Raw genomic sequence first — 27,716 nt, 5'->3', positions numbered from 1 at the left:
AGATAATGAAATCCTTTTAATGACAGAGCCATGCCGTTAACCTAATTAAACTGTAAAGTGGTTAAAAAAAAAAAAATCCAGGTACTAAATGGAAATGAAGAAATAAATCAGCTGAGACAGCAGCACTTCTGGGAAACCTTCTGAATTCCGAATACTCTGACATTGCAGTGTCCGATTCTCGTGGTTATCCTCTGGCCCCCCTCGGCCTTGTGCAGAGGTCTCTTAAACTGACCTGTCCAGTAAGGCTTGATTTATGATATCCATATCAGGTCTCCAGCTCCCCTGGGGATGAGTGTTATGCAGCTCATATATTTAAGAAGCCAGAGCAATCAGTGGGATATGGTGGCAGATCACTGGCTATAGGGTCAGGAGAGCAGACCTCTCCTCATTCTGCTGCTAACCAGCTGTGGGACCTTGGGCACTGTCATTTGGATCACTACCATTTCTATGCACCCATGGCTTCTGTGTGCTTTTGTACCTGAAACTCTCTTAGAAGAATTGCCCTTGGGCTATTGGGGTCACTTTCCTCATAAGAGCAGAGAGCTGGAAGTCCTTGGGAGATTATATCTCATGGGGAAGCCCTTAGCCATTGACTGATTGATAATGAGTCTGACAGCCCAGCTTTTGCAACTAATCAGGACAAACTCCTGAGGTATAACTTACACTCCAGAGTTCCCTGTGGGATCAGGTGAAAGCTACTGCCTTGAGGACTTGGTCTGAAATGTGCTCTTCCCTGGTTTCTTCCTCTTTTCCTGTCTTGCTTCCTTTATTTCCTTATTGATTTCTCTTGGGAGTGTTTCTTTAATAGATGCTGGGAATCCTTGCCTAAGAGCCTGCTCTGGATAATTATGTACCATAAAAGTACCGGACTCAGTTCCAAAATCTAAAACTCAGAGATGGGGGCAGAAGACATGAATAGACACTTTTCCAAAGAGGACATACAGATAGCCAACAGACACATGAAACGATGCTCAACGTCGCTCATCATCAGGGAAAGACAAATCAAAGCCACACTGAGATACCATCTCACACCGGTCAGAGTGGCTAAAATGAACAAATCAGGAGACTACAGATGCTGGCGAGGATGTGGAGAAATGGGAACCCACTTGCACTGTTGGTGGGAATGCAAACTGGTGCAGCTGCTCTGGAAAACAGTGTGGAAATTCCTCAAAAATTAAAAGTAGAACTACCCTATGACCCAGCAATAGCACTTCTAGGAATTTACATAACAGATACAGGAGTCCTGATGCACAGGGGCACATGTACCCTAATATTTATAGCAGTGCTTTCAACAATAGCCAAATTATGGAAAGATCCTAAATGTCCATTGGCTGATGAATGGATAAAAAAAAGATGTGGTGTATATATACAATGGAACACTACTTGGCAATGAAAAAGAATAAAATCATGCCGTTTGCAGCAATGTGGATGGAACTGGAGGGTATTATGCTTAGTGAAATAAGTCAGTCAGAGAAAGACACATATCACATGTTTTCACTCGTATGTGGATGTTCAGAAACTTAACAGAAGACCATGGGGGAAGGGAAGGGGAAAAGATAGTTACAAAGAGAGAGAGAGAAGCAGACCATAAGAGACTCTTAAATAAGAGAACAAACTGAGGGTTGATGGGGTGGTGAGGGAGAGGAAAATGTGGGTGATGGGCATTGAGGAGGCACTTGTTGGGGTGAGTACTTGGTGTTGTATGTAAGCCAATTTGACAATAAATTATATTTTTAAAAAATAAATGTAAAAATAATTAATAAATAAATAAAACTCAGAGATGGTAGTACCTGTCCTCTTCAATGTTATGAAAAGTCTGCACAATGATAGGAAAGGATTTCTTACTAATTTATTTCTATACTGTTGCCACCCACAACTGTGGGAGTGGGCGCTGGCCTCCTAGTATAATGGGGCGCATACTTTGTTACCACAGCTCTGCCCCGCCCCCAGCTCCACCCAAGTTACTAGGCTCTGCACTCTTTATTTTGATCTCAATCATTAATCTCCATCCTGACCTAGCTATAATTAGCCAATCTTTTTCACTCCTAATCAAAGACAGATTATCTTATGCAATCAGCCCAGGAATTTTACTTTTATTCTCATTGGTGTACATCTCCACAGAAAAGCACTAGGTTTACAGGTGAGGGACGTCTTTTGGATTAGTGGGTAGAAGGGAAAGTTAAAACAGTTCAGAATCCACATCAACTCCATCACTGATTCACTGTAGTCCTGACAAATTCATTTGACATCTCACTATGTTCATTTCATCAGTGGCAGAACCATTAATATTTATAGGCAGTCTGCTAGATGCCTGGAATTATTCTAGGCACTGACTTCCTCTTGAAAAACAGGGGAAGTGTCTGTGATGTACCCACAGCAGTGGGTGAAGATTAATTAATGTAAATAAGTAATTGTCTGAATAACGCAGAGCACTCAGACACCTCGCAAATGGATACTGTGTAAATGTTACACTGGATGAGTAATAACAGCCAAGAGTTGATGGACAAATTTCCAGCAAATTTAAAGTCTCTGTCAACCAGTTAAGTGAACGAAAGTAAGCATTTTCTTGATAGTTTATAATTAATGCTTTTGTTTTTTCTGGCTGTCAAGGTGGGGGAGAGAGACCGAGAAGTGAGCAGCCTGAACAGCAAGCTCTTGAGCCTGCAAGTTGACATCAAAAATCTGCATGATGCCTGCAAGAGACAGGGGAAGACCTTGCAGGAAAACGAGCTCTGCGTGGAGGAGGCGATGGTGAGTGGCAACCACGTAAGCGACTTGGCAGTGCTACCGACCTCTGCTCCCTCAACTTCCACCTCGGCTTCCCTAGGCAGGAACAATAATAGGAAACTCTGCCCTTAGTCATTCAAGAGCATTTATTGAGCAGGCAATGAAAGTGAATTAAATACATGCACGCTCTCTCTCTCTCGCTCGCTTGGTCTCACTCTCCCCCCCTCCCTCTCTCTCTCTCCACTTCTCCCTCCCTCCCTCTCTCGCTTTCTCTCTCTTGCTCTCTCTCTCTCTCATGTGCACACATGAACACCCCATCCATGCCATCAGGATTTTTTCATTTAGCTATCTCCAACGTCATCCACATTTGAGACCCTGTCTTTTCCTTATCTGGCCTTTTACACCTAGATTTACAGCATCTGAGGCCAGAAAAGACCTGAAAAGACCAAATCCTAGTTATATCAGGAAAGTAGCATCTACTAATTGATTTTAGACAAACTTCTAAATCAACTGTGAAAATAACTGTCCCACTTGCTCAGAGGCATCACCGCTCATCAGTGCAGCAGGTGATCTTCATTGCCACATGTGCAGCTCTCTGCCTACAAGCTTTTCTTCTGGATGCAGGGACCCAGTCACCAGACATGCTCAAATGTGGAATGGTTAATGCCACCGAAAGCAGCCCTCAACCAATGTCTGATCTGGAAACGGTCAAATAACCGATGTCTCTTGTCCCTCAGTCATAGAGCCCTCCCAGCATGCTCTTTGCTCTGTCCTGGAGTTCTTCAGTGTGATCCTGCATCAGTTGCCCACAGTGATAACTAGCTTGATAACACCCCCTTCCTTGTCTCATTTCGCCACCCACCTACCTGAGTTTCCAAAGATCATTTCCCACATAAACCACTACTGAATACTCAGTCCCTTGCCACAGAGCCTGCTTCCGGACGTGTGCAAGCCACGACACTCAGTAACGCTTGTCCCGCACATGTATGAACATGGCATGATCATCTTCTCCTGGCATGATCGTCTTTTTTTAACTAATACTTCCTGTAGACTAGGTAGTTCATCAGCTGAGGCAACATTTAAGCCTGAAGTTTTCTCTTTTTTGGAAACTCTAGTTCTAGGCTCTATAAACCAATCTCTAAATTTATCCCCAGAAGCTAGGGAGCCGGCTAGGAGATATTTTCCCATATCTCTCTGAAAACTTTGACTTACAAGAATGCCTCCCTTGCAGTCTTCATACAGTTTTAGGGACTTGAGTTCTTGGCAAACATGAAGCAGGTAGCAGTTGCACTGACCTGCTGTTAGACACTCAAGTTAGCCTTAGCTGCTGTGTAAGACTCCACTGTCTTCTCCAGCATTTGTGGTTCGGTCTCTCTTAATTGTGCCTATTAGACTTCTTCCAGGACTTACTACCTCCCTGTAGAAACCACAGATTTTTCTCTACAAAGCCCTAAAAATACTACCAACAAAGCATTTCCACCTTATCTTACTGAGCATTACTGTACTTTCTCCAGGAGGTCACAAACATAGAAAAATCCATTGGTTTTCATAAATGGATCTCAGGAAGAGTATTATCATAATTCACTTCTTTATAAATATTAACATTTTTGGATATTTTCACATTGCTGTCACAAGTTTATTTATTTTCCCAGTCAGGGATAGCCATGTGGTTTATAAATGTACCTAGTATTTGGTACATTGGAAGGAGAAAGGTATTAAATTGCATTTTATTATTCTAATTGCCCAGAAGAAGGTCTAACAGCTTGAAATAAGCTTTAAAGCAAGCTCTTTCTTTCCTAGCACTTAGTACAGAATTTAAATTGGAGACTGCGCACACAAATACACAATTAGATGTAGACTTATACTCATCCACTCAGAAAATCCCTGCAAGATCTGCCTTCTACAAGGAAGTGTAATATGGGAACAGAGGGGTAACCCAAGACTTTTAGAAATTTTTGACTAATATCTAACAAGGATCTGGAGAAAAAAGCCAGAGGTCATAGTTCAGAACCAGAGTTAGGAGAGAAAATTAAAATACATCAGATGTTAACACGTAACTACAGGGATGGCAGGTAGGGTGGGGGTAACCTAGTAAATCAAGAATATGTTATGCTCCAAAACCCAGGAACAGAGATCGGTAAAGCAAATGCGGTCCCTAGGGTACAAATTTTACAGGGCATTCACCCTCAGGTGCCAAGCTGGAGACTGAATGACTTCTTAAAATTTGCACCCCACTTGCCTCACGTTAGTCCGGAACCTGCACAGGAACCCTTCAATTAATGTGAAAAGTGAAAAGAACAACAAAGCTGTCATAATAAAAGAATGATCAAATTAGAAGGAGAAAGGTCTTTCCAAGTGATTTCCCAGGCCCATGTGGCTCCAGTGGTGGCCCAGGGAGAACACCCTGCTATTCATTAGCGCTCAGATTATCAGACTCATCTCTGAAGTGGATGAAGGACACTATTCTTAGCATAAAACTGGGCAATAAATTTGATTTCAGAAAATAAAAGTAACTGGTTGAATACGGGTTAATACATCCTTGATGGAAATTATGGCACAGAAACATGACTTTGAGTCACTGGGAATGAAAAACAAATTTTTTCATGTGACATTGCTAAATGCCTTGCGGAATCTGGGATTGGATCCTGGAACAGAAAAAAAAAATGAGTGGGAAATGGATAAAATCTGAATAAAGTATGTAGTTTAATAGTAATCTACCAATGTCAATTTTCTAGCTGGACAAATTGTACTAAGATTAGTTAAAATGTTAGTGTTAGGAAAAGATGGTTAAAGAGCATATGGGAATTCTATACACTACTTTTGCAATTTTCCTGTAAATCTAAAGCTATTCTAAAATAAAGAGGTTTTTTTTTCTTTAAAAGGAATCTCCAGTAAGCAGAGATCACTGATGAGAAAAATGTCTAAACCATGAAGATGTAGCCAAAAGAAATGCATGTCACTTAAATACACAGTTTTACACTCTCTGAATACAAGAAAGGACAAGAAATGTAATTTGTAGAAGATATAAAAAGTAACAGATAAACTTATCTGGTGATAAAAGGCTAAACCAGAGTTACAGGAAAAATACCTCACTTAACACCTCAAAAATAAAGAAGTTCATGTCAATGACTGGGGAAAGATGAGACTTTCAGTTCGTAAGTGAAGGGGGAAACAGCAGGGATCCCAGGTATCAGAGAAATCCCAACCTGAGACAGAAGAAAGCACAAACTGGAATAGGGAATAAAATGGTTAAAAAGTATTTTGAAAAGCCGGCTTTAGGCAAATCAGCAGGACCTGATGACATACTTTGAAGAGTACTTAAGGAATTGGCAGGTGTTATTACATAGCTGCTAGCGATTATTTTTGAGAACTCAAGAGGATAAAGTCCCTGTAGACTGAAAAAGGGTAAATGAAGTGCTCATCTTTTTAAAAAGGGAAAAAGGACAATCCTGGTAATTATAGACCTGTCAGCTTAACTTCAATATCAGGGAAAATATAGAACTTAACATCAATCAATTAGCATCAACTTGAAAAGCGCAAAGTATTGGGTAGAAACCAAAGTGACTTCTCAAAAGGCAAATCATGCCAGGCCAATTAGTTTCCTTCTGTGATCAAGTAGCCACATAGGCAAGGAAAAAGCAGGAGCTATAATCTCTTTGACCATAGGTCGGGCTGCAAAATTGACTAAATATGGCAACAGGTTCCTACAAGTAGCCAGTGCTGTCCATCTTTTAAGACAGCTGAGGCCTGGAAAGAAAACTATCTGAGAAATATGGTGGACCTGACAGCCTCCGGAACCATGTTCAACTCTGAAAGGTAACTGCAAGAACCAATCTTACTTCCAGAAGATTACTTCCAACTTGTTAATTTTCTCCAAATTGCAGTTAAAGGTCAAAGGAGAATATAATAAAAAATCTATGTCTTCACTAGAAAGAAAACTTAAAAAAAAAAGAAGACAAAGAGGCAGTAGGAAATGCACTGATGCCTTTCTCATACTGCTCTTTGGCACATCTATAAGTGAAATGCAGACTTAATCCATTGCATGTCATTTTCTGTTCATTTAGAATTAAGACAAAATAATCTTTTGAATACTTAAGGATAAATAAGTATAAATTTAATAGGTCTCAAACAAGTCCAGGCATTTCTCCAAGACTTTGAAAATTGATTCCTCTAAACACATAGTGTACAAATGTAAATGTAAAGTTCTCATCCAAGGAAACTCTAGCTTCTCTGCAGATATGAGCAGTTCTTGGATCTTTATAACCATACAGATTTGATCAGGTGCTATGTTTGCCCTGTACTGGAAGATCTGAAGAAACTCTCATCATCTGGTAGTCCTATCATCATGTCAGCTCAATCCAAAATTAAACTCAGAAGATTCAGCATGACCTCTGGGGAAGAAAAATGGAACAAACAGTACAACAGTATCACTGACAGGTTGCCGAGCTTTATACACATGGGAAATGACATTCTTTATCCACAGGAGGCTTTCAGGCTAAAGAACAATTATGAACACACCTAAGAATAGATGATGTACCACTTTCTAGGAGGGGAAGTGCTAAAGAAAGGGTTTGACTTAGAAGAAGAAGGAGGAGGAGGAAAGAGCACTTCTTTCATTCTTTTGTGTGATGAAGAGAAAACAGGTACATGAAAATAAGGGGAAACTAAGACTGAATGAACAGTGAAGAGACTGCAGTTAAGTTTGCAAGATGGATGGTCATATATTTCCATCAACAGGAAGGCAGGTCCAAATCAGAAGTTAACACGCAAGTAGTGGAGGGACCAGGTATTCAGTTTTTTTTTTTAATTTTCAGAGATCAAATCACTTTGACAAAGCCAAGAGAAACAGAATTTGGGGGAAATTTGGTAAGGATTTTGGTGGATATCTGCTTCACTAAAATAAGCCCTCTGAATTTACCCTACTATCCCAGGATGTTCACCCCTTAGCTTTGGTTCTAGCCACGTTCAGTATTTATTCCTGACCATGTCTTTTTCCAAGTAGCTTCCCACCCCCCAGCTTACCTGCCTAATAGACAGAAGACTTGGGCAGTTGAGAACATCCCCCTATACATGTATGTATGCATGCATGCACACACACCACTCCCACGTCCCTTCTCTTTGAACCTCATTCATCTATGAGTTGTGAGAATAGCAACATTCTTTTTTTTTTTTAATGTTTACTTGTTTTTGAGAGAGAGAGGAAGGGGGAGGGGCAAAGAGAAGGGGAGACACAGAATCCAAAGCAGGCTCCAGGCTCTGAGCTGACAGCACAGAGCCCAATGCAGCCTAACCCATGAACCATGAGATCATGACCGGAGCCAAAGGCGCCCCGAGAATAGCAACATTCTTATTTTGAAAAGAATGAGAGTACTTAACTAAAAACATGTGATTTAAATGTTGGCAATTGTAGCTCCACAGAGTAAATACAAACTTCAGCTTTGTTTGGCTTAAGAAAGAAGTCATCATTAACTTCCCTCCAGCCACATTCACCAGATATTCAGGCCAAGAGTTTGGCTTGTTTTTATCTAGGATTTCTTTTGCCAGTGATCACAGTGGTCCATTTTCAGTCTTCTCATTCAGAATGAACTGACACAATTAGTTATTGTCTTTCTGGTTCTGAGCTGGGCTGAGCTTCCCTTCTCTTACCTGAGCCGCCCCCCACTCATTCTGACTAGAGAAGATTTTTCCTTTTCTCAGTCCCAGTTCTAACAGAATTAATCTCATTAAACCTCAGTCTCTCCAGTTACTCATATCAAAACCTTGGAGTTGTCTTGCCTTGGATGATCATCATCTACCATCTAACACAGCAGCCAATCCCATGGGATCTACTTTCAAAATATGTTTACAATCCAACCATTTCTCCCAACTTCCGCCTTGGTCCATGCCACCATCCAGCTTGCCTGGACTCTTGTAGCAGCCTCTTTGCTGGTCTCTCTGCTTCAGTCTTTGCCTCCCTACAATTGATTTTCAGTAGAATGGCCAGTGTGTCCTTTGTAACCTCTAAAGGATATCATTTCACTTGTCTGTTCAGTACCCTCCAATGACCTTTTATCTCACTGAAAGGAAAAGTCTTTAGAATGGCCCTAAAGGACCTCACCTCCCTTTCTTTCTCACCTCATCTTGGATCACTCTTCCCCTTACTCTCTCTGTTCCAGCCAGAACAAATGGCTCCTCAGACACCACCGGGCACTTCCCACCTCCAGGCTCTAGCATTTGCTGTTATCTCTCCCTGGAATGTTCCTGCTGTCGAGTCCCACCAGGCTCCTTCCCTGCACCCTTCAAATCTTAGCTCAAGTATCACCTTCTCAATTTGGTCCTCCATTAAAATACTTAAATCAAACTTACAGTTCCCTCCATGAAAGCATCCCTATCCCTCTCTCCTGCTTAACTCTCCTCCATAGCACTTTTTCCTTTTTTTTTTTTTGCACTTCTTCCTTTGAATACACTGCATAACTTACTTATTTACTTTGCTGACTCCCCCTTCCTCCATTATATTCAAACTGCACGAAGACAAGTGTTCTGTTTTATATACTTCTATATCCCATTACATAGTACAGTGCTTGACACATAGTAGGTACACCATGATGTTTGCCAAACAAATTAAAGGAAAATACATCCATACAGGCTACGATGTTAATGCTCCTAGCAGCATTATTCATGATAGCCAAACGCTAAAACAATCCAAACATCCATCACTGGTGAACATGTAAACAAAATATGATATATTCATACTACTTAACAATAAAAAAGAACAAAATACTGATTATTTCCATAGCCTAGATGAACTTCAAAAACATTATGCTAAGTGAAAGAAGCCAGACACAAAAGATGACATACAAGTCCATTTATTTAGTCTGGAAAGGGCAAATCCATAGAGGCAGAAAGCAGCTTAGTGGCTACCTGGAGCTGGGGTAGGAACAGACGTGACAAATGGACATGAGGGAATTTTTTGAGGTGATGGAAATGTTCTGAAACCAGATTCTAATAATGGTTGCACAACTCTATAAATTTTCTACAAATCATTGAACTGTACACTTATGATGGTTGAATTTTATAATATATAAAGTATACCTCAATAAAACTGTAAAAAAAAAAAGGGGGGGTTAATTTTTCAAAAGTTTGGAAGTACTCTGTTAATGAGCCCAAGACCACAAGCTCACATTTTTGGGAGCCAATGATATTGTCAGCTCTCTATTTTATTTCCTACTTTCCTTTAATACCTACCTGTATATAAATCTCTAGGTCCTATAGAAGCAGACATGGCCCCTACCCTCCAGAAGTTTATAATCTAATTAGAAGATAAGATACACAGAGGTCACTGCAATGCAAGGTAGAATGTCAAATGCCATATTAAAGACATGCCAGTAAAGTGTATGGAATTGATGCAAAGCCAGCTTTGCAGGGAAAACAGGAAGGAAAGCAGGAATTGGACAGTTTTAAAGAATGAATAGCAGTATAATAAGCAGAAATGGGAGTTAAGGAATGCCCATGGGCCACCCTCTTCATCCACCCCTCTTTCATATGTCAACAAGGATGTTGGGCAAGAAAAGTCAGAAACTTCAGTGCAAAGACCTCAAATGTACTGAAAAACACCTCAGGGATACATCTTGCCAGCAGTATACCTCATACAAAGCAGATGCTCAATGTATGGTTATTGAATGAAGGAGTAAAAATATAAGATGGGTCTAGGAGCTTTTCAAGTTGACTGTAGATTAGCAGGAAGAAATCTCTCTCTCTCTCTCTCTCTCTCTCTCTCTCTCTCTCTCTCTCTCACACACACACACACACACACACACACACACACACACACACACACGGCATCTACAGGGTCACATTTTCCTTCAGGAGGAGACAACAGAGTCTGTGCCCAGATGTCCCTGAATGACAGCTCTGCCTCCCATTCCCCAGAATTTCAGAAAGCTGTTTCCACAAGAGCTTACCCCTGAGTTTATCTTTATCTGAGCATTTTTAACAATCGAGTTTAGTCTAAGAACACTGACAAGAAATTCACTGCATTCTAGGTCAGTTAGGTTATCTTTAAATCTGAAGACCAAAAACAAAACAAAACAAAAAAACATATTAACATATGTATCTTTATACTACTTTCCAGATTCTTTGGCTTTATGTTTTTTCTTCTGGCCCAAATAATACAAATGGTAGATCCAAATAGTAGGAAAGACCTAGATTTTTTTCTTCTTTGAAATCCTCCTTACAGGATGGAAATACAAAATGATTTTTCATTGTGAATACAGTAAAATGGTTAGTAAGTGCTGTGATGAAAGGATGAATAGAGATGGATGTGAATGGTTGAACAAGTGAGAAAAATCAAAGAATGAATGCATACTGAGTGACAACTTGAAGCTTTTTCCATATATTTGATCTCAATTGCAGAATAAGAAGCAAGCATTAGCATTTGAGGAGACACGGATGGAGTTCGAGCCCAGTAAACAGTGCCATCTGAGGCAACTCCAACAACTCAAGAAAAAATTGCTGGCTCTCCAGCAAGAACTGGAATTTCGCACAGAAGAGCTACAGACTTCTTACTGTTCCCTCCTACAGTATCAGTCTGTCCTCGAGAAGCAGACTTCTGACCTGGTTCTTCTCCACCATCACTGCAAACTCAAAGAAGATGAGGTAGACATAGGATAACTATGGAAATATCTCCGTCCCCATGTAGCTACAGAAATCAGGCCATACCTACTAGGAAGCAGAAGTGGGCTTACAGAGGAGAATTTCCCAATATCCTGAGCAGGTTTTATCAATATTCTCTCTTTAATTCTCAATCTTTTTGAAGCTGAACAGAGGGAACTGAACAGAATGGCATAATTGGGTGAGAGCTCCAGCACTGATACATGTGGGGCACATGGTGTATGTATGTGTGGTGTGCATGTACGTCCATCATTTCCATCCTATTACTATTGCAATTTAAATGCAAAAGACTCTAGGTCTCTGTGGGTTATTAAAAAAAAAGGCATAAAGTCCATTAAATGAACCATTTTTAGAAAAATCAGATTTTGATAATATATAAATTTTTAGCACTTGGATAGTTGATAAGATAACCAGACATTGATTCTGAGTCAATCATTGAGAGTACCAGATTGGTCATTTTTTCAGACTGGAGTTTTAGATCATATTGACTTAAGTATATTCTGGACATTCATTTTCTATTCATGTGCCAGGATAATATTTTTTAAACCAGAAAGAGCATCCTTGTGGAATCCTGAGTCAAATCCAAAGACCAAAACTATAGAATATAAACCATTTAAGCGGTGGTAGAACTAACAGCAGTAAAACTGTGGGTCCTAAGGAATGAGACAGGCAGCCTCCTCTGGTATTGTCTTCCTTTGCCTTTAGAGATAAAACTCCAGGGACTATCTAGGATGGTGCTGATTCCAGGGGCTTTATGAGGGGACTTACAGAATGTAGAATATTTTTAAGGGAATATTATGAGAATTTACTGAAAAGGATTAGAAGGGAAAGAAAAGAGAAAGGTTATCCTACAAAGTATAACTAAGGACAAAGCCTATGAGAATAAACCATAGTTTAATAAAACTAAAGCAGGGCTGTGTTAATCTGATTGATTGTTAAACAAGAGTCCACCCTGAAAAAAGTAACCCTGAATTATAATGTGGGGATTCTATTTGGCTGCATATAACAGAAAACCCCAAAGTAATAATGGCTTTTGATAGTTTATTTCTATGACATATAAAAGAAGGCTGGTGATGCATGGGTTAGGACTGTTATGGGACCTGCAGTTCTAGGGTCCTGTCTTTTGTGTCCACCATCATTAGCTCCAGACTTCCATTTTGTAGGTCTCCTAAGATGGCTCCTGGGGCTCCAACCATCACATCCTGTGATGGGGGCAAATAATCACAATGAGGACAGGGGAGGAGGAGGAGAGGAAAAGACCTTCCACAAGCCCCACACAACACTTTCATTTATGCATCATGGGCTACAGCCAGTTTCTAGGAAGCCCAGGAAATGAATTTTAGTGAGGTGCACTGCTGTCCCAAATAAAGTCAGTGTTCAACTATGAAGGAGAAGGGGGAAAGTTGGTGTGGGATCTGGCAAGTAGCAGTCACTGACAAAGATCTCAAGCAAGGACAGCATTGGAAAAAATTACTCTCAGCATTCTGCCAAGTTTCCCCAATACTTTGTTAGACAGTAGCGTTAAACTTTGTGGAAGGTTATGTTTCCCAACAACAGAGCCTACCACAAGGAGATGAATGGGAGGTGATCCTAGAGAGAAAGTGGGGAAGTGAGTCAAAGAAAGGAAGGAAGCCCATAAAGAAAAATCACAAGACCACTGCCATGGGCACCTGGGTTCATTCTCTCTGGAGAACTCTGGGAGAAAATGTAGAATATGGTGACCCCATGCCAGACCCCCCAGTCAGTGGTTGACAGCTGCCCCTGAGGGTGTTAGCTCCCCAGTACTTGTAACCTGCCTTGTCTTGCTCTTCTGCCTCAGTGGGCTCCTGAGGCCAGAGCATCCTTCAGGCAGTGAGCTGAAGATGCTTGTGGTTGGAATGCATTTAGCATGCAAAGGAGTGCTGAGTGCCAAGGGGATATGAGCAAGTCAATGACAGCTTCTGTTATAGACACTTGAACATAAAATATCCCTTTCCTCTTCCCCTTATATAATGAACACCTCAAACTAAGTGACCTTTTCCTAAGAGGAACTTCAAATGGCAGGCAGCACGTGTAACTAGCTTAGACTTACAGAATGTCCTATCCAGGTTCTACACTGCACTTTTTGAACCAAAATGAAACATTCCTTGATGACCCTCCCAGTCTTATCTCCTTCAATCCATATAACTCTAGCCATACAACTAAGCACACTCAACTCTAGACAGTTGTTTGCTAGTTATAAATCCTACATTCCCCAAATTGTAAGAGTTTGTAAACATTTTGAGGAAGGAGGCTCTGTCTTACAGGTATGTACCCCCTCAGCACCCAAGACATTGCTTATAAGCACACAATAAATACCTTTCATTTGGTTGACTAATTAATTGATTAGGAAGAAAAAGAATCTAAATAAGAGTTGTGTAAGTCCCAGAGGAATTTGGGGTTATTCCCCCATATCTCTCAGGAACTTTGCTGTGTGCATGAGGGGCTCCACATTTTCTAAATTGATCTCTAGAGAATACCTAGGAAGGAAAGAAGACTGGCATTTCAAGCCCTTAAAAAATGGAGCTATAGAAATATATTCCTATTAATCAACTGACAAGTCTTCATTGAGTTTTTGCTACATGCCAGGCAGAATGCGAAATAGATAGCGGCCCCTGCCTATTAGAAGCTTACCCTCCAAATAGGACCATCTTTTTTTTTTTTCTAATCGTTAGCATTCTGGTATTATATATCATAGCTTTTAAATCTGTGCTGGGCCTATTCTGGACATCTGGGTTTCTAGTTAAGACATAAGACTCCCTGCGTGGGGTCTGATAGCCATACCCTTTCCTCATGAGATGCTTCCATGAGTTCAGTGTGGTTTCATTCCTACACCAACAGGTGATTCTCTATGAGGAGGAAATGGGAAACCATAATGAGAACACAGGGGAGAAGCTCCATTTGGCACAGGAGCAACTTGCTTTGGCCGGGGACAAGATCGTCTCCCTAGAAAGGAGCTTAAACCTCTACAGGGATAAATACCAGACTTCCCTAAGCAACATTGAGTTACTGGAGTGCCAAGTGAAGATGTTGGAGGGGGAGCTCAGCGGGATCGTCAGTCAGGTAGGACTCACCCCAAACCACTCAGACCAGGCACTCCAGCAAGTGGACATGCTTCAGGGGGTACCTGCTAACAGTTCCTGCTTCCAAGCCTTCAACTCTTCGGTGTTGGAGCCCTCAGCTTTCAACTTCCAGCCTTTACCTCTCCTTTAAGATTCCTCCCTAGGAATTTTGAGGCTCCTTAATTAATATAAAGATGCAGCATTTCTAATAACTGCACTCTCAAATCTTCCCGGTTCTCATGGGAGGTCTGGCTGTGGGGTTCACGTAGGTCACAGGACTCATGCACACCATACTTCAGGGTCGCACAGGAGGAGAAGCCCATGAAAGATAACAAAGAGCCAAAATGCCTGAATCCTTTTTTTCTTTTAATTGCTTTTTTAAATTACACTAGTAATACAACAATGTAGGCTCTCTAGACAGAATCACAGAGATTAATTGTGAAAGCCTGCCTTCAGCCTCTTCTATCCCTCTCTCCTCCCCTTAGGTAATCACTTGAAAAATCTGTTGGGAATCTTCCTCAGTCTTTTGTTATACAGTTACATATATAACTTGCTTTTTAAATGTATATCTTGACAGTTTCCATTAGTAACTCCCTTGTATTCTATGGTATGACTATACCATCTACTGACCTATTTTGTCTATTACAAACAAGCTGTAATGAACATCATTATTCCTATGGGATAATTCCCTGAAGTGGGATTGCTGTGTCAAAGCATTTGCTTATTTTTAAGGTGTAAAGATACTTCTAAATTGAATATCAAAAGGGTTCTACCAGTTTCCACCTTTACCAAAATAATAAAGGGTGCTTATTTCCTCACACTCCCATGGTATGTTTTTAGTCTTTTTATGTTGTGCTAACCTGATGCATGAAAAAAGAAAAAGTTTTTTCATTACAGCTTTCATTTCCTTTAATTCTAACAGTTGCGGGTTGGGCTCCCCATGAAGCAGACTCAGAGACAAATTGGCATGCAGTTCATTTCCTTAGGGAGATCCCTTGGTATCTATCAACACCTGTGAAAGGAAGGAGGCCGAAGCAGGGTTGAGCAGAGGGAGAAGCTGAGCTGTAATGAAGTCGGACAAAGGCCTCAGCCAACCCTGTGAGGAGCTCTGGGTCTGGATGGACCTTCAAAAGGGTCCCAGACTGGGGGAAAGGAGCCAGCCATTTAGCTCCATGTTGATCAGTTATGAGTGTGAGCTGTCCCTAGGAAGAGGCATGCCTTTGGGCAAAGCCGCTGTCTTTGGCTCAGGCAGTCCCCTTAAAGGGCTGACTGCTGAGGGCAGTGTCAGGGCAGCCCTCCCCGCAGCTGGGGGAGTAAGTCCTTCACTGTTGAAGGGGGCCCTGGAGGCACATCATGGCGCCCACCCCTCCATGCTAACCACTACTGAGCACTGTTCATGAGCGTATCAGCGATATGGATTTTCTGTTTGATTGATTACTTGTTTAAATCCTCAACTTATTTTTTAATTGGATATTTCATCTTTTGTGTATCAACATACAGGAAGTTCTTAATATACTGCATGTAACAGTGCTTTACTACATATGTGACAAATATCTCCTCCCAGTTTATAACTTTTCATTTTACTTTATTAATGGTATTTGTCACTGTACAGAAATTTTTAATTTTTATGGAGTTGAATCTCTCCGGCCTTTTTGATAGATTCTAGGATTGATTCTGTGCTTAGGAAGGCCTTCTCTACCCCCAAAATTATAAAAGTTTGCCTCATTTTATTTTAGCATTTTTATAATTTTGTATTTCTGCATTTTTATCTTTAGTCCACTTGGAATTCAGATAGATAGATAGATAGATAGATAGATAGATAGATAGATAGATAGATAGAGCGAGAGAGGATCTACATATACAGGTAGACATATAAATATAGATAGATGTAATTTTATGTTTTCTAAAAGGCATCTCCAGCTGTCCTAACTCTACTTGGTGCACCTCCTTCCCAGTGCTCTGAAGTGCCAATTCAGTCTATATATTGATTCTTGTGCACACGTGGCTCTTTCTGAACTTTATTCTTTTGATTTGCCAGGTTTTGCACCAAGATCACACACAGAATTTTTTAATTTATTTTTTAATGTTTATTTTTGTTTGTTTACATTCTTAAGATTATTTGATTGTTTTATTTTTTAATAGTGTATTGTCAAATTGGTTTCCATACAGATTTTTAGTGACTTGACCTGATAGTGTGCTCTGATAGCCCCTTCAGAACGTGTCCTCCTTCACTGTTCTTGACTTTCAAATATTTCTTGGCCATTTTTGTACATCTTCTCTTTGTGAAATTTAGATTTATCTTGACCTACTTTCAAATTTTATATTAATTTGGGGGAAATTAGCATATTCTATGGAACATGACGAGCTTCTACTTCTAAGTTTTCTCATGCATCCATTAATAGTATTTTACACTTTTCCTTATAGATTTCACATTTTTTGCTGTTTATTCCTAGATATATTACAGTTGTTATTGATGTTGTGAATGAGATCTTTTTATACATTTAATTTTATCAAATATTACTGATGTATAGGAAAATCCTTATCCTGTCACCTTATTAAACTCGGACCAGATTTTCAGCAGACTGCAGGGATATTTCTAAATTGGTTTCCTTTTCAACATTCATACAATTTATTTTCCATCTTACTGCACTGACCAGACCTTATAACATCCTCACTTTGCTTCTCACTTTAAAGGAAATGTTTCTAGCATTTCACTATTAAGTATAATGTTTATTCTTGGCTCCTTGTTAATATTCTCTTTCAAGTTGGAGGTGTGATTGTCTATATGTACCTTATCGAGAATTTTTGTCAGCAATGAACATTGAGCTTTATCAGATGTTTTTGTTAGCAGCTACCAAAGTTATCGTAGAATTTTTTTTCTTTAATGAAGTGAACTATATTAATAGATTTTCATTTATAGTACAATCTCTGTTTCTAAAACAAAGCTTATTTATTTTATTATTTTGTCTTATTTTAATTATAATAATATATCATTATATTCCAATAAACTGCTATGCTAAATTTCTTAAAGTGTTATTTTTTGTGTCTATTTTCAGAAATGAAATTAGTTTGATGTCTCACATTCTTGTGCTTACATCTCATAATGGTGTCTGGATTATGTCACCCTACTATAAATGAGTTGAAGAGTTTATCATTTTTTAATCTCTGAAACTGTTTATATAACATATAAAATATGCACATTTCTTTAAGATTACAAATAAAAACCAACTTTTAATCATTACTTAAGCAGTATACGCCACCTCTTCCAAATTCGTGGATGCTTCTTTTTGCTGCAATAGTTCTTTGTTATTTCCTTCAGAAACAATTGTGAGTGATAAGAATTCTCAATATTCCCATGTCTGAAGAAGATTATTTTGTCTTCATTCTTAATAACTAGTTTGGCTGGGTATACAAACTTTCAGAAACACCTTCCTTTAAGTCTTTGAAGATACTGCTGCATTGTCTTGTACCATCCAGTATTAAAGAAGAATTGTTAGATTTCAATCTGTTTTTCATTTTTTGTTAAGTCACCTGTTTTTATATCTTTGAATTCTAGAGAGTTTTAGACCCTACGTTTTTTAGTTTATTTTTCATTAACCCTCTCAACATTTAACTTTTAATCTGAAGATCTACAATTCCTTCAATCCAGAGAATTCTTCATCTCTTATTTTTAAATTAATTTCTATTTTTCATCCTGAGATATTGGACCTATAGATAACATCTTCCTGTTCCCTAACTTTTCTATTGTTTTCCAATCCCTTGCTCATTTTCACACTAACTTACTATGAAAATATTATTTATGGTCAATTTTAGACTTCTCACTGACCCTTCTGCAGCTTGTTTATAGGTAGTTTTCATGCTTAGTGAACATAAATCTTTCTTTTTTTATGTTTATTTATTTTTGAGAGAGAGACAGAATGCAAATGGGGGAGGAGCAGAGAGAGAGGGAAACACAGAATCTGAAGCAGGCTCCAGGCTCTGAGCTGTGTCAACAGAGGGCCCAACGTGGGGCTCCATTCAACTCTCAAACCACGAGACCATGACCTGAGCCAAAGTCAGACGCTTAACTGATTAAACCTCCCAGGCACCCCAACATAAACTATTTCTAACTTTGCTTTAAAAAGCCCAATTAGGGGTGGCTCAGTCGGTTAAGCATCTGGCTTCCTGCTTCGGCTCAGGTCATGATCTCACGGTTAGTGGGTTAGAGCCCCGCGTCGGGATCTGTGCTGACGGCTAGCTCAGAACCTAGAGCCTGCTTCAGATTCTGTCTCCCTCTCTCTCTGACCCTCCCCTGCTCGTGCTGTCTCTCTCTGTCTCTCAAAAATAAATAAAACATCTTAAAAAAAAAAAACCCAGTTAGGGAAACAAGTTTATTGGGGAAAGGTCTACCTTCCAAGCTACAACTCTTTGCTTTTTTCTGGCTGTCTCAATCAGTTCACTTCATTATTAGTGCAGACCAAAGTGCATGTAGTAAACTCCGTGCATGATTTCAGATGATCTAAGGAGAGACATTTTTTTCATGGTTCTAGGGAAGCAGGCACACTCATGCTGATGAGAGAATCAATTGGTATTATTTCCTGAAGGATAACTGTGTAATGTCTATCAAAATTGTAAATATCTCTTAGCTGTCCTACTTCATGAATTTAATCCATACATATACTAGGACGGGTACTCAAAGATTTATGTGCAAAAATATTCATTTCAGCTTCATTTTAGAAAAATACTTAGTAACAGCCTACAGTCCCATCAATAGGAGACTGGATAAACATACTTGAAAGCAGTTTAAAAGAGCAACATAGAAGGACCTATACTAACATGGATAAATTTCTAAGACATCTTTTTGAGTGAAAAAATCTATTTTTATATTTAAAAGGGAAACATAATATCTGTATTCTACAGATTCCTTTAAATGTATGTGAGTGTATAGATAAATTTCTAGAAGTATATGCACAAATTGTCACCTAATGGAGAACACAGCAAGTATGTGATTAGAGGTGGTAGACTGAAAGAGAAGCTTAGGCTTGCCTATGGTGTTATAATGTTTTAGAAAGATTATATATATAGTATATATACATTAATTGTGTAATTTTTAATTAATTTTAAAAGAAATCTACAGTAAATCTATAAGTAACAATATAGAAAATATCCTAAATAAAGTGTCAGGTGAAAATACAGTGTCAGAAGAAGGTGTAGAAGATTTTCATTTGTGTAGGGACAAAAGGAGGGTGTTATATACATATGCATATACACATATACAAATATGCATACCATATCCCTGGAAGGATACTCCCCAAAAGTGGTAACACAGACTGTCATAGGAGAGGACAACTGAGTCTTGGAGGGTCAAGATGGAAAACTAATTTTTCAGTATGTTCTCTTATGAACTGTTTGAATTTTTCACCAAGTATATTCACTGGTTACTTCTTTCTTTAACTCTATGATTAACATATATGAACACGAACTCTTAGAATATGGATTGAAGAGATTTTTTCATGCTTATGTTATTTTGAAGTTAACTCAAATATCATGACCAAAACCAAACCATTCTTTCTAAATATCACAGGAGCCTGAGAACAAGGGTGATCACTCGAAAGTGCGTATATACACTTCTTCCTGCATGATTCAAGAGCATCAGGAGACCCTGAAACGACTGTCTGAAGTCTGGCAAAAGGTCTCTGAACAGGATGATCTAATCCAGGAACTTCGAAATAAACTAGCCTGCAGTAACTCTTTGGTAAGTGACTTCTAGAACATTTTTCTAAGACACCAAAAATAATGCTCTGAGGAAAGAAAGGAGAGAAGAGTCACCTAAAGGAATCTCTTTCACCAAAACTCCTCAAATATCTTAAGTATACTTGCCCCTACCTTTTGTTCATATTCTCCATGAGTGCATTCCCCTAACCGACACTAAGTTCGAGATTCTAAAGAAACTTAAAATCTCTTACACAACAACATAAGTGCTCATCAATAGCAAAATGGTTGAAGAGATTTTTTTTAATGGTTAAAGAGATATCCACATTGTGGAATAATATGCAGCCAAGAAAAATGATTAAGTAGATCTGTAAGGACTGGGTGGAAGGATGTTTGTGATATATTGTTGAGAATGGTTGCAAAATACTATGAATGGTTCAATTCCACTTTTTAAAGTCTGTGATCATAGCATGGAAGTACAGGCTGTAAATTGCCCATAGTGCCCCTCCCCCTGGTGGAAGGGAGAGAAGGGAGACTAAATGGAGAGGAGATTTCACTTATTTTTGATGCTTGGGTTTTGTTTTTAATTGTTTTCAACCAACAAGGATAAAAATTTCATGCTTTTTAATTTTTTTAAGTACACACATCCACACACTCCATAAGAAACTTCCTCCTTCGATTCTTGAACTTTGCATCCCGTCTTCTGATAGATCAGGTGTGTTTTTCCATCACAGTTTTTAAAGAACCTTCGGCCTCATAAACTGGACCACACGGGTTCAGGAGGGAGTCCAAAAGGTGGCCACTGACAGACTCGAGACAAACCACTGTCTGCGCCTCACTGAACGTGATGTAAGATTGAGAACCTAATTGTTTCTCTGTACTAAGCCCACAGGAAGTGTGTGGTAACTTGTATAATATTACAGTGAACTTAGGCTGAAAAAAGGAACACCCTGCAAAATTAGTCTAGTCATAATCATATTCCGTTGATCACCCAGCTTGACTGACCTACACTTATCTGCAGGTTCTGGAGCGTGAAGAGGCTTTGATTAAATTACAGGCAGACTTTGCTTCCTATACAGCCACACACAGACATCCTCCTAGCTCCTCAGAAGATTGTGAGGACATTAAAAAGGTGGGCAAACTTTTACTTATTTGTGCCTGGGGGATCGAGTGGAGTTGAGTTTGATTCTGGGTTTTCTTGCTTATTTTTTATTTTTATATTTGTGTGACCTTGGTTGGCCCTGTATGTAATATATGCCAAGTCCCAGTGAATATGTCTGGCAGTATTCAGTTTTGCAGCCAGATTGTGGAATTGCACCGGCTTCTTAACCCCCTTTCAACAGTACTCCCAAACAAGACAGAGACTCCTCTTGGCTTGCCAGGTTCAAAACGACCGTACCGCTTTCGAGTTTCTGGTTGGAGTTGAAAAGCACCAAATTTAGGGAAGATTATCTACTCACAATCAGCCCTTTTTTTTAAAACCTCATTATTTTCAAAATTCAAAGCCATCTCAAAAATTGATTCTAATAGTGAATAAGCATTTAAACCATGTAAACAAATAGCAAGATTTGACCAACTAGTAGCCAAATCTAGGTTCACTGCTTTCCTAGGTGAGGTCTTTTTTTTTAGCTATTTTAAAAATTTTTTTGTTGTTTATTTATTTTGAGGGGGGGGGAGAGAGGTAGGAGGGAGGGAAAGGCAGAGAGAGAGGAGAAAGAATCTCAAGCAGGCTCTGCACTGACAGTGCAGAGCCTGACGTGGGACTTGAACTCATGAACTGTGAGATCATGACCTGTGCCCAAACCCAAGAATCAGATGTTTAACCAACTAAGCCACTCAGGTGCCCCTTAAGTTTTTATTTTCATTCCAGTTAGTTAACACAGAACATTATATTAATTTCAAGTGTACAATACAGTGATTCAATAATTCTATACATCACCTGGTGCTTATCATGACAAGTGCACTCCTTAATCCCATCATCTATTAACCCACTACCCCCACCCACTTCTCCTCTTCAGTTTGTTCTGAATCTATAATTAAGAATCTATTTCTTGATTCTCTCTCTCTCTCTGCCTGTTTTCCCCTTTGTTCATTCATTTTGTTTCTTAAATGCCAAATACGAATGAAATCGTGACATTTGTCTTTCTCTGACCAGCTTATTTTGCTTAGCATCATACTCTCTAGCTCCATCCATGTCATTGCAAGTGGCAAGATTTCATTCGTTTTTGTGGCTGAATAATATTCCATTATATATGGAATATACCACATCTTCTTAATCCATTCATCAATTGATCTTCACTTGGGCTGCTTCCATATCTTGGCTAATTGTAAATAATGCTACTATAAACATAGGAGTGCATGTATGCCTTTGAATTACTGTTCTTGTATTCTCTGGGTAAATATCTAGTAGTGCAATTGTTGGATCATAAGGTAGTTCTATTTTTAAGTTTTTTAGGAACCTCAGGGGTGCCTGGGTGGCTCAGTTGGTTAAGCATCCAATTTCAGCTCAATTCATGATCTCGTGATTCATGGGTTCAAGCCCTACATTGGGCTCTGTGCTGACAGCTCACAGCCTGAAAACAGCTTCAGATTCTGTGTGTGTGTGTGTGTGTGTGTGTGTGTGTGTGTGTGTGTGTGTGTGTCTGTCCCTTTCCTGCTCAGGGTCTGTCTCTCTCTCTCAAAAAAAATAAAAATAAACATTAAAAAATATTTTTTAAAAAAGTTTTTCAGGAACCTCCATACTGTTTTATAAAGTGGCTGTACCAGTTTGCATTTCCTTGGTGAGATCTTAAGTCAGGCACACCTGAACCTGAGATCCAAGGCAAAGCCAGCCCCCTGAGGCCACACTATGGGCAGGCAGGTTGCTAATCCTGAAATAGCAAAGGCAGGTAACAGGGAGAGTAAGCAACACATAGAAGCTCTCCAAGGGTCCTCTTTTGGAAAGATGGAGACTCTTCTCTTTCCAGAACTTTCTGATGCCTTAAAGTTTATGAATGAGGGATCAATATTGAATTTTGGAGCTCCTCCTTGGACATCTGTCAATATTTATTTTAAAGGTCAGTCCCATATTATTCACATCCTGACCTACAGCAAGATCTCATAACACTCCTACATTTTCTTGTCTGAAAAATGTCTTTATTTCTCCCATACTCTTATTTCTTTATAATGGCAAAAAAAAACATATAACATTAAATTTGTCATCTTAATCACATTTAAGTGTACATTTCAGTCATGTTAAGTTATATTCACATTGTTGTGCAACAGATCTCTAGAACGTTCTCCTCTTGCAAAACCAAAATTCTATATCAATGAAACGCTAATGCCTCTTTGCCAGTACATTTTTTAAGTTGATGCAGACTTCCTCATGAAAGACTGTACTTTCCCCTGACATTTTATGTGTCCTATCCAAAGCTTTCATGTTCCTTGGACATTCTATTAGGAGTGGCACTATCCAGGTCCCAGGTCCCAGGCACTATCCAGGCCTGGCATAGAGAGAGCCTTTTTATTTTCTAGGTTTATTTATTTATTTTGAGGGCTGGGCGGGGGGGGGGGGGGGGGGGTTCCCAAGCAGGCCTCACACTGTCAGTTCAGAGCACAATCCAGGGCTCAAACTCATAAACCACAGGATCATGACCTGAACCCAAGTTGGACGCCTAATCAACTGAGCCACTCCGGTGCCCCAAAGAGTGAGCCTTTGAGCCTCTGCAGTGCCCACACCTGCATCACATGGTGATTGCCCTGTATTCCTCCAGCTGGCCCCTGCCCCCGCCTTCATGCTGCAGCCCCCTCTTCCTGACAGTCTGAAATCACATAACGAACTCTCCCTTGATGCCCAGATGACTAACTGCTCCTCCTCAACCACATCTCCCTACCTTCTCTTAGTTATAGCCTGTTCCCCTCTCTTTCAGGGTAAAAGCCAAAGTCCTTGCCCAAGGACTACAAGGCCCTCATGATGTGACCACCCAGTGATATCTCACCTCATGTTCCCCTACTCTCTCCATTGCTTACCTTCTAACCACATGACCTCCCCCATGTTCTCTCCCCAGGGTCTGGTCACTGGCTAGTTCCCCTGTCTGCAGATACCTAGAGACACTACAACATGGCTCACACCCTCACCTCCAGCAAGCCCCTGCTCAGTGACACCTCCTCAGTGGGGCCAGCCTCTCCATTCTATTCATAATGACAACCCCATCCCTGCATACCTCCCTAGCCGCCTGCCTTTCGCTACTCTGTTCCTTCCCTAGCACCTATCAACTGTTAATGTTGTCTACAAGTGACTATTTATATTCTTTGACTATCTCACCCCACTATAAGGTCAGCCCCATGGCAGCAAGGGTTTATGTCTGTGGCTTTTTTGTTGTTCCACTGTCCCCAACACTTCAGATAATGCCTAGCACATAGTAGGTGCCCCATCAATGACTGTCAATTGTTACAGGGCAGAAGGGCTAAAGGCTTTTGTGCACATTCCGCATGAGGATTGCTAAGTCTGCCACATGCATTTTTTTATTATTTTAATTTTTTAAAATGGAAAAATAATTGACATACCTTAAAATTGACCATTTAAAGTATACAGTTCACTGGTTTAAAAATAGTCACAAGGTTGGGCCACCATCCCCACTAATTCCAGAATATTTTCATCACTCCAAAAAGAAACCCATGTCCATGAGCAGTCCTTCCCCACCTCCCTCCCTCAGCCCCTGGCACCTACTACTCTACTCTGTTTCTCTGGATTCACAGTAGACATTTGGCACTTTAAATGTTTATTTATTTATTTTCAGACAGAGGGAGGGGGGAGAGAGAGAGTGAGGGAACGAGCTGGGAAGGTACAGAGAGAGGGGGAAAAAGAGAATCCCAAGCAGGCCTGCACTGTCAGTGCAGAGCCTGACCCTGGTCGATCCTGCAAACACACGGGACCTGAACTGAAATCAGTCCGATGCTTAACCAACTGAACCACCCAGGCACCCTGAGAGTCGGCATTTTAGAAAGCAGTGTTACCCCATATCTGCATCCCGTCCTGCCCCTCTCCCATGTGCCCAGATACTGAAGCACTTGCAGGAGCAGAAAGACAGCCAGTGCCTGCACGTGGAGGAGTACCAGAACCTGGTGAAGGACTTGCGCATGGAGCTAGAGGCCGTGTCCGAACAGAAGAAGAACATCATGAAGGGTAAGCCGGGGATGGTGGGGGCGGTGGCAGGAGGCAGAAGGAAGCCGGAGCTCCCCTCTGAGCCAGAAGCACGCTGCCCCATCCCGCTGTAGACATGATGAAGCTGGAGCTGGACCTGCACGGGCTGCGGGAAGAGACATCCGCCCACATGGAGAGGAAGGATAAGGAGGTCATCATCCTGCAGCGGCGGCTGCAGGAGCTGCAGATCCAGTTCACTGAGACCCAGAAGCTGGGTTTGAAGAAAGACAAGGTAAGGCAAGAGGAGCCCTCTGGTTAAAGCCCCCGGCGGGACACGAGGCTGGCCCTTGGCCAGAGCAGGCCCTGCAGCTCTGCACCTTAGGTCACAGCCCAGGGACCATCAACACAGGGCAGTGAGATGTGGGATCCTATGGCCCAGAGGCAATTCTGAGTACTTCTTTGGGACTTCTCATACACATAATGAATAAAATACTTTTGTTTGTATTTGACAGTAGAAAGAAATTCTGTAAGGTAGCCTTATTACAAATTTCAAGAAATTTCAATTTATAAAATTGCAAATATCTTATGAATATGCATTGAATTGAATTGAAAATACTATGAATGAATTGAATGAAATTGAATGAAAATACTTATGAATATGAATTGAAAATACTAATGGAACTATGCCCTGGAAGATCTGGAATCGCCAATGAAGCCAAGGTCCTGGAAAAGCCTACGAACGGAAGTAAGGACAGAAAGGTTGTGAAACCAATGCAAGCTTGTGCAGTCAGTGCCATTCCATTCCAATTCTAAACTCTGTTGGAGCTAATAGGAACATGCAACCCATCAACTGGCAGGTCATTCAAACCTCCCATTTGAAGGTCCATAGGAGGGGCGCCTGGGTGGCTCAGTCGGTTAAGTCTCTGGCTTCGGCTCAGGTCAGATCTCACGTTCGTGGGTTCGAGCCCTACGTCAGGCTCTGTGCTGACAGCTAGCTCAGAGCCTGGAGCCTGCTTCTGGTTCTGTGTCTCCTTCTCTCTCTGCCCCTCCCCCTCTCATGCTCTGTCTCTCTCTGTATCAAAAATAAAGAAAACATTAAAAAAAAATGAAGGTCCATAGGAGACCCATTAGTCAAAATGGAAATATCTGGAGAGATGACCACAAGAGGCAAGGAGTCTAGGTAAACGACTTTGAGTCATTCTTATATTCAGTCAACAAACATTTTTTGAGTTCCTGTGACATGCCAAGCACCATTCTAGGCATTAAGAATATAATAACACAGGGGCATCCAGGTGGCTCAGCTGGCTAAGTTGACTGACTCTTGATTTCAGCTCAGGTCATGATCTCACATTCATGGATTTGGGGCCCTTGTCGGGCACTGTGCTGACGGCCTGGAGCCTGCTTGGGATTCTCTCTCTCCCTCTCTCTCTCTGCCCCTCCCCTGCTCAAGCTTTTCCTCACTGTCTCTCTCAAAATAAATAAACATTTTTTAAAAAGAATATGATAACACATGCAACATCCTCACTCCCCTGGAGTGTACATTCTAGTACCCAGAGACAGACAATAAACAAATCACAAAATAATATAAAATATAATGCCAGGTACTGATAAATTCTTATAACAGCTTGGTGGCTCTTTCACACAGGATGGTCTGTGATGAGGTAGTATTTGGACAGAGATTTGAATGAAGTGAAGGAGCCACCCAGGAAAAGGTCTTCAGACAGAGGGAGCAGCAAATGTTAAAGCCCTTAGATGGGAGTCTGCTTAGAATATTCTAGGAGGGGCACCTGGGTGGCTCAGTCAGTTAAGCCTCCGACTTCGGCTCAGCTCAGATCTCACGTTCGTGGGTTTGAGCCCCACGTCAGGCTCTGTGCTGACAGCTAGCTCAGAGCCTGGATCCTGCTTCCAGTTCTGTGTCCTTCTCTCTCTGCCCCTTCCCTTCTCATGCTCTATCTCTCTCTGTATCAAAAATAAATAAAACATTAAAAAAATTTAAGAATATTCTAGGATGGCACAAAAACAGACACATAGACCAATGGAATAGAATAGAGAACCCAGAACTGGGCCCACAAATGTACGGCCAATTAATTTTTGACAAAGCAGGAAAGAGTATCCAATGGAAAAAAGACAGCCTCTTTAGCAGGTGGTGCTGGAAGAACTGGACAGCAACATGCAGAAGAATGAAACTAGACCACTTTCTTACACCATACACAAAAATCAACTCAAAGTGGCTGAAGGACCTGACTGTGAGACAGGAAACCAAAACCCTCGAGGAGAAAGTAGGAAACAACCTCCTTGACTTCAACTGCAGCAATTTCCTACTCGACACATCCCCAAAGGCAAGGGAAATGAAAGCAAAACTGAATTCTTGGGACTTCATCAAGATAAAAAGTTTCTGCACTGCAAAGGAAACAATCAAGAAAACTTAGCAACTGACAGAATGGGAA

At 40.5% G+C, this 27,716-nt stretch overlaps 1 protein-coding gene across 3 annotated transcripts in view; it reads left to right on the top strand.

The window, feature by feature from the left end:
• The window catches only part of PMFBP1 (polyamine modulated factor 1 binding protein 1), a 50,519-nt gene that overhangs the window by 4,168 nt on the left and 18,635 nt on the right, over window positions 1-27,716 (top strand). For all 3 annotated transcript variants that reach the window (XM_029925467.1, XM_029925466.1, XM_029925468.1), the window contains 7 exons: window positions 2,611-2,751; window positions 11,119-11,361; window positions 14,236-14,457; window positions 20,020-20,190; window positions 21,169-21,279; window positions 25,185-25,311; window positions 25,404-25,561. In XM_029925467.1, the coding sequence (XP_029781327.1) occupies window positions 2,611-2,751; window positions 11,119-11,361; window positions 14,236-14,457; window positions 20,020-20,190; window positions 21,169-21,279; window positions 25,185-25,311; window positions 25,404-25,561 (1,173 nt within the window). The remainder of the gene's footprint in view (window positions 1-2,610; window positions 2,752-11,118; window positions 11,362-14,235; window positions 14,458-20,019; window positions 20,191-21,168; window positions 21,280-25,184; window positions 25,312-25,403; window positions 25,562-27,716) is intronic.

The sequence above is a fragment of the Suricata suricatta genome, chromosome 16 (genome assembly GCF_006229205.1).
Source record: "Suricata suricatta isolate VVHF042 chromosome 16, meerkat_22Aug2017_6uvM2_HiC, whole genome shotgun sequence".
In the NCBI taxonomy this organism is placed as follows: Eukaryota; Metazoa; Chordata; class Mammalia; order Carnivora; family Herpestidae; genus Suricata; species Suricata suricatta.
Note: the sequence above shows the minus strand (reverse complement) of the source record. Positions and strands in the feature narration are given on the sequence as shown.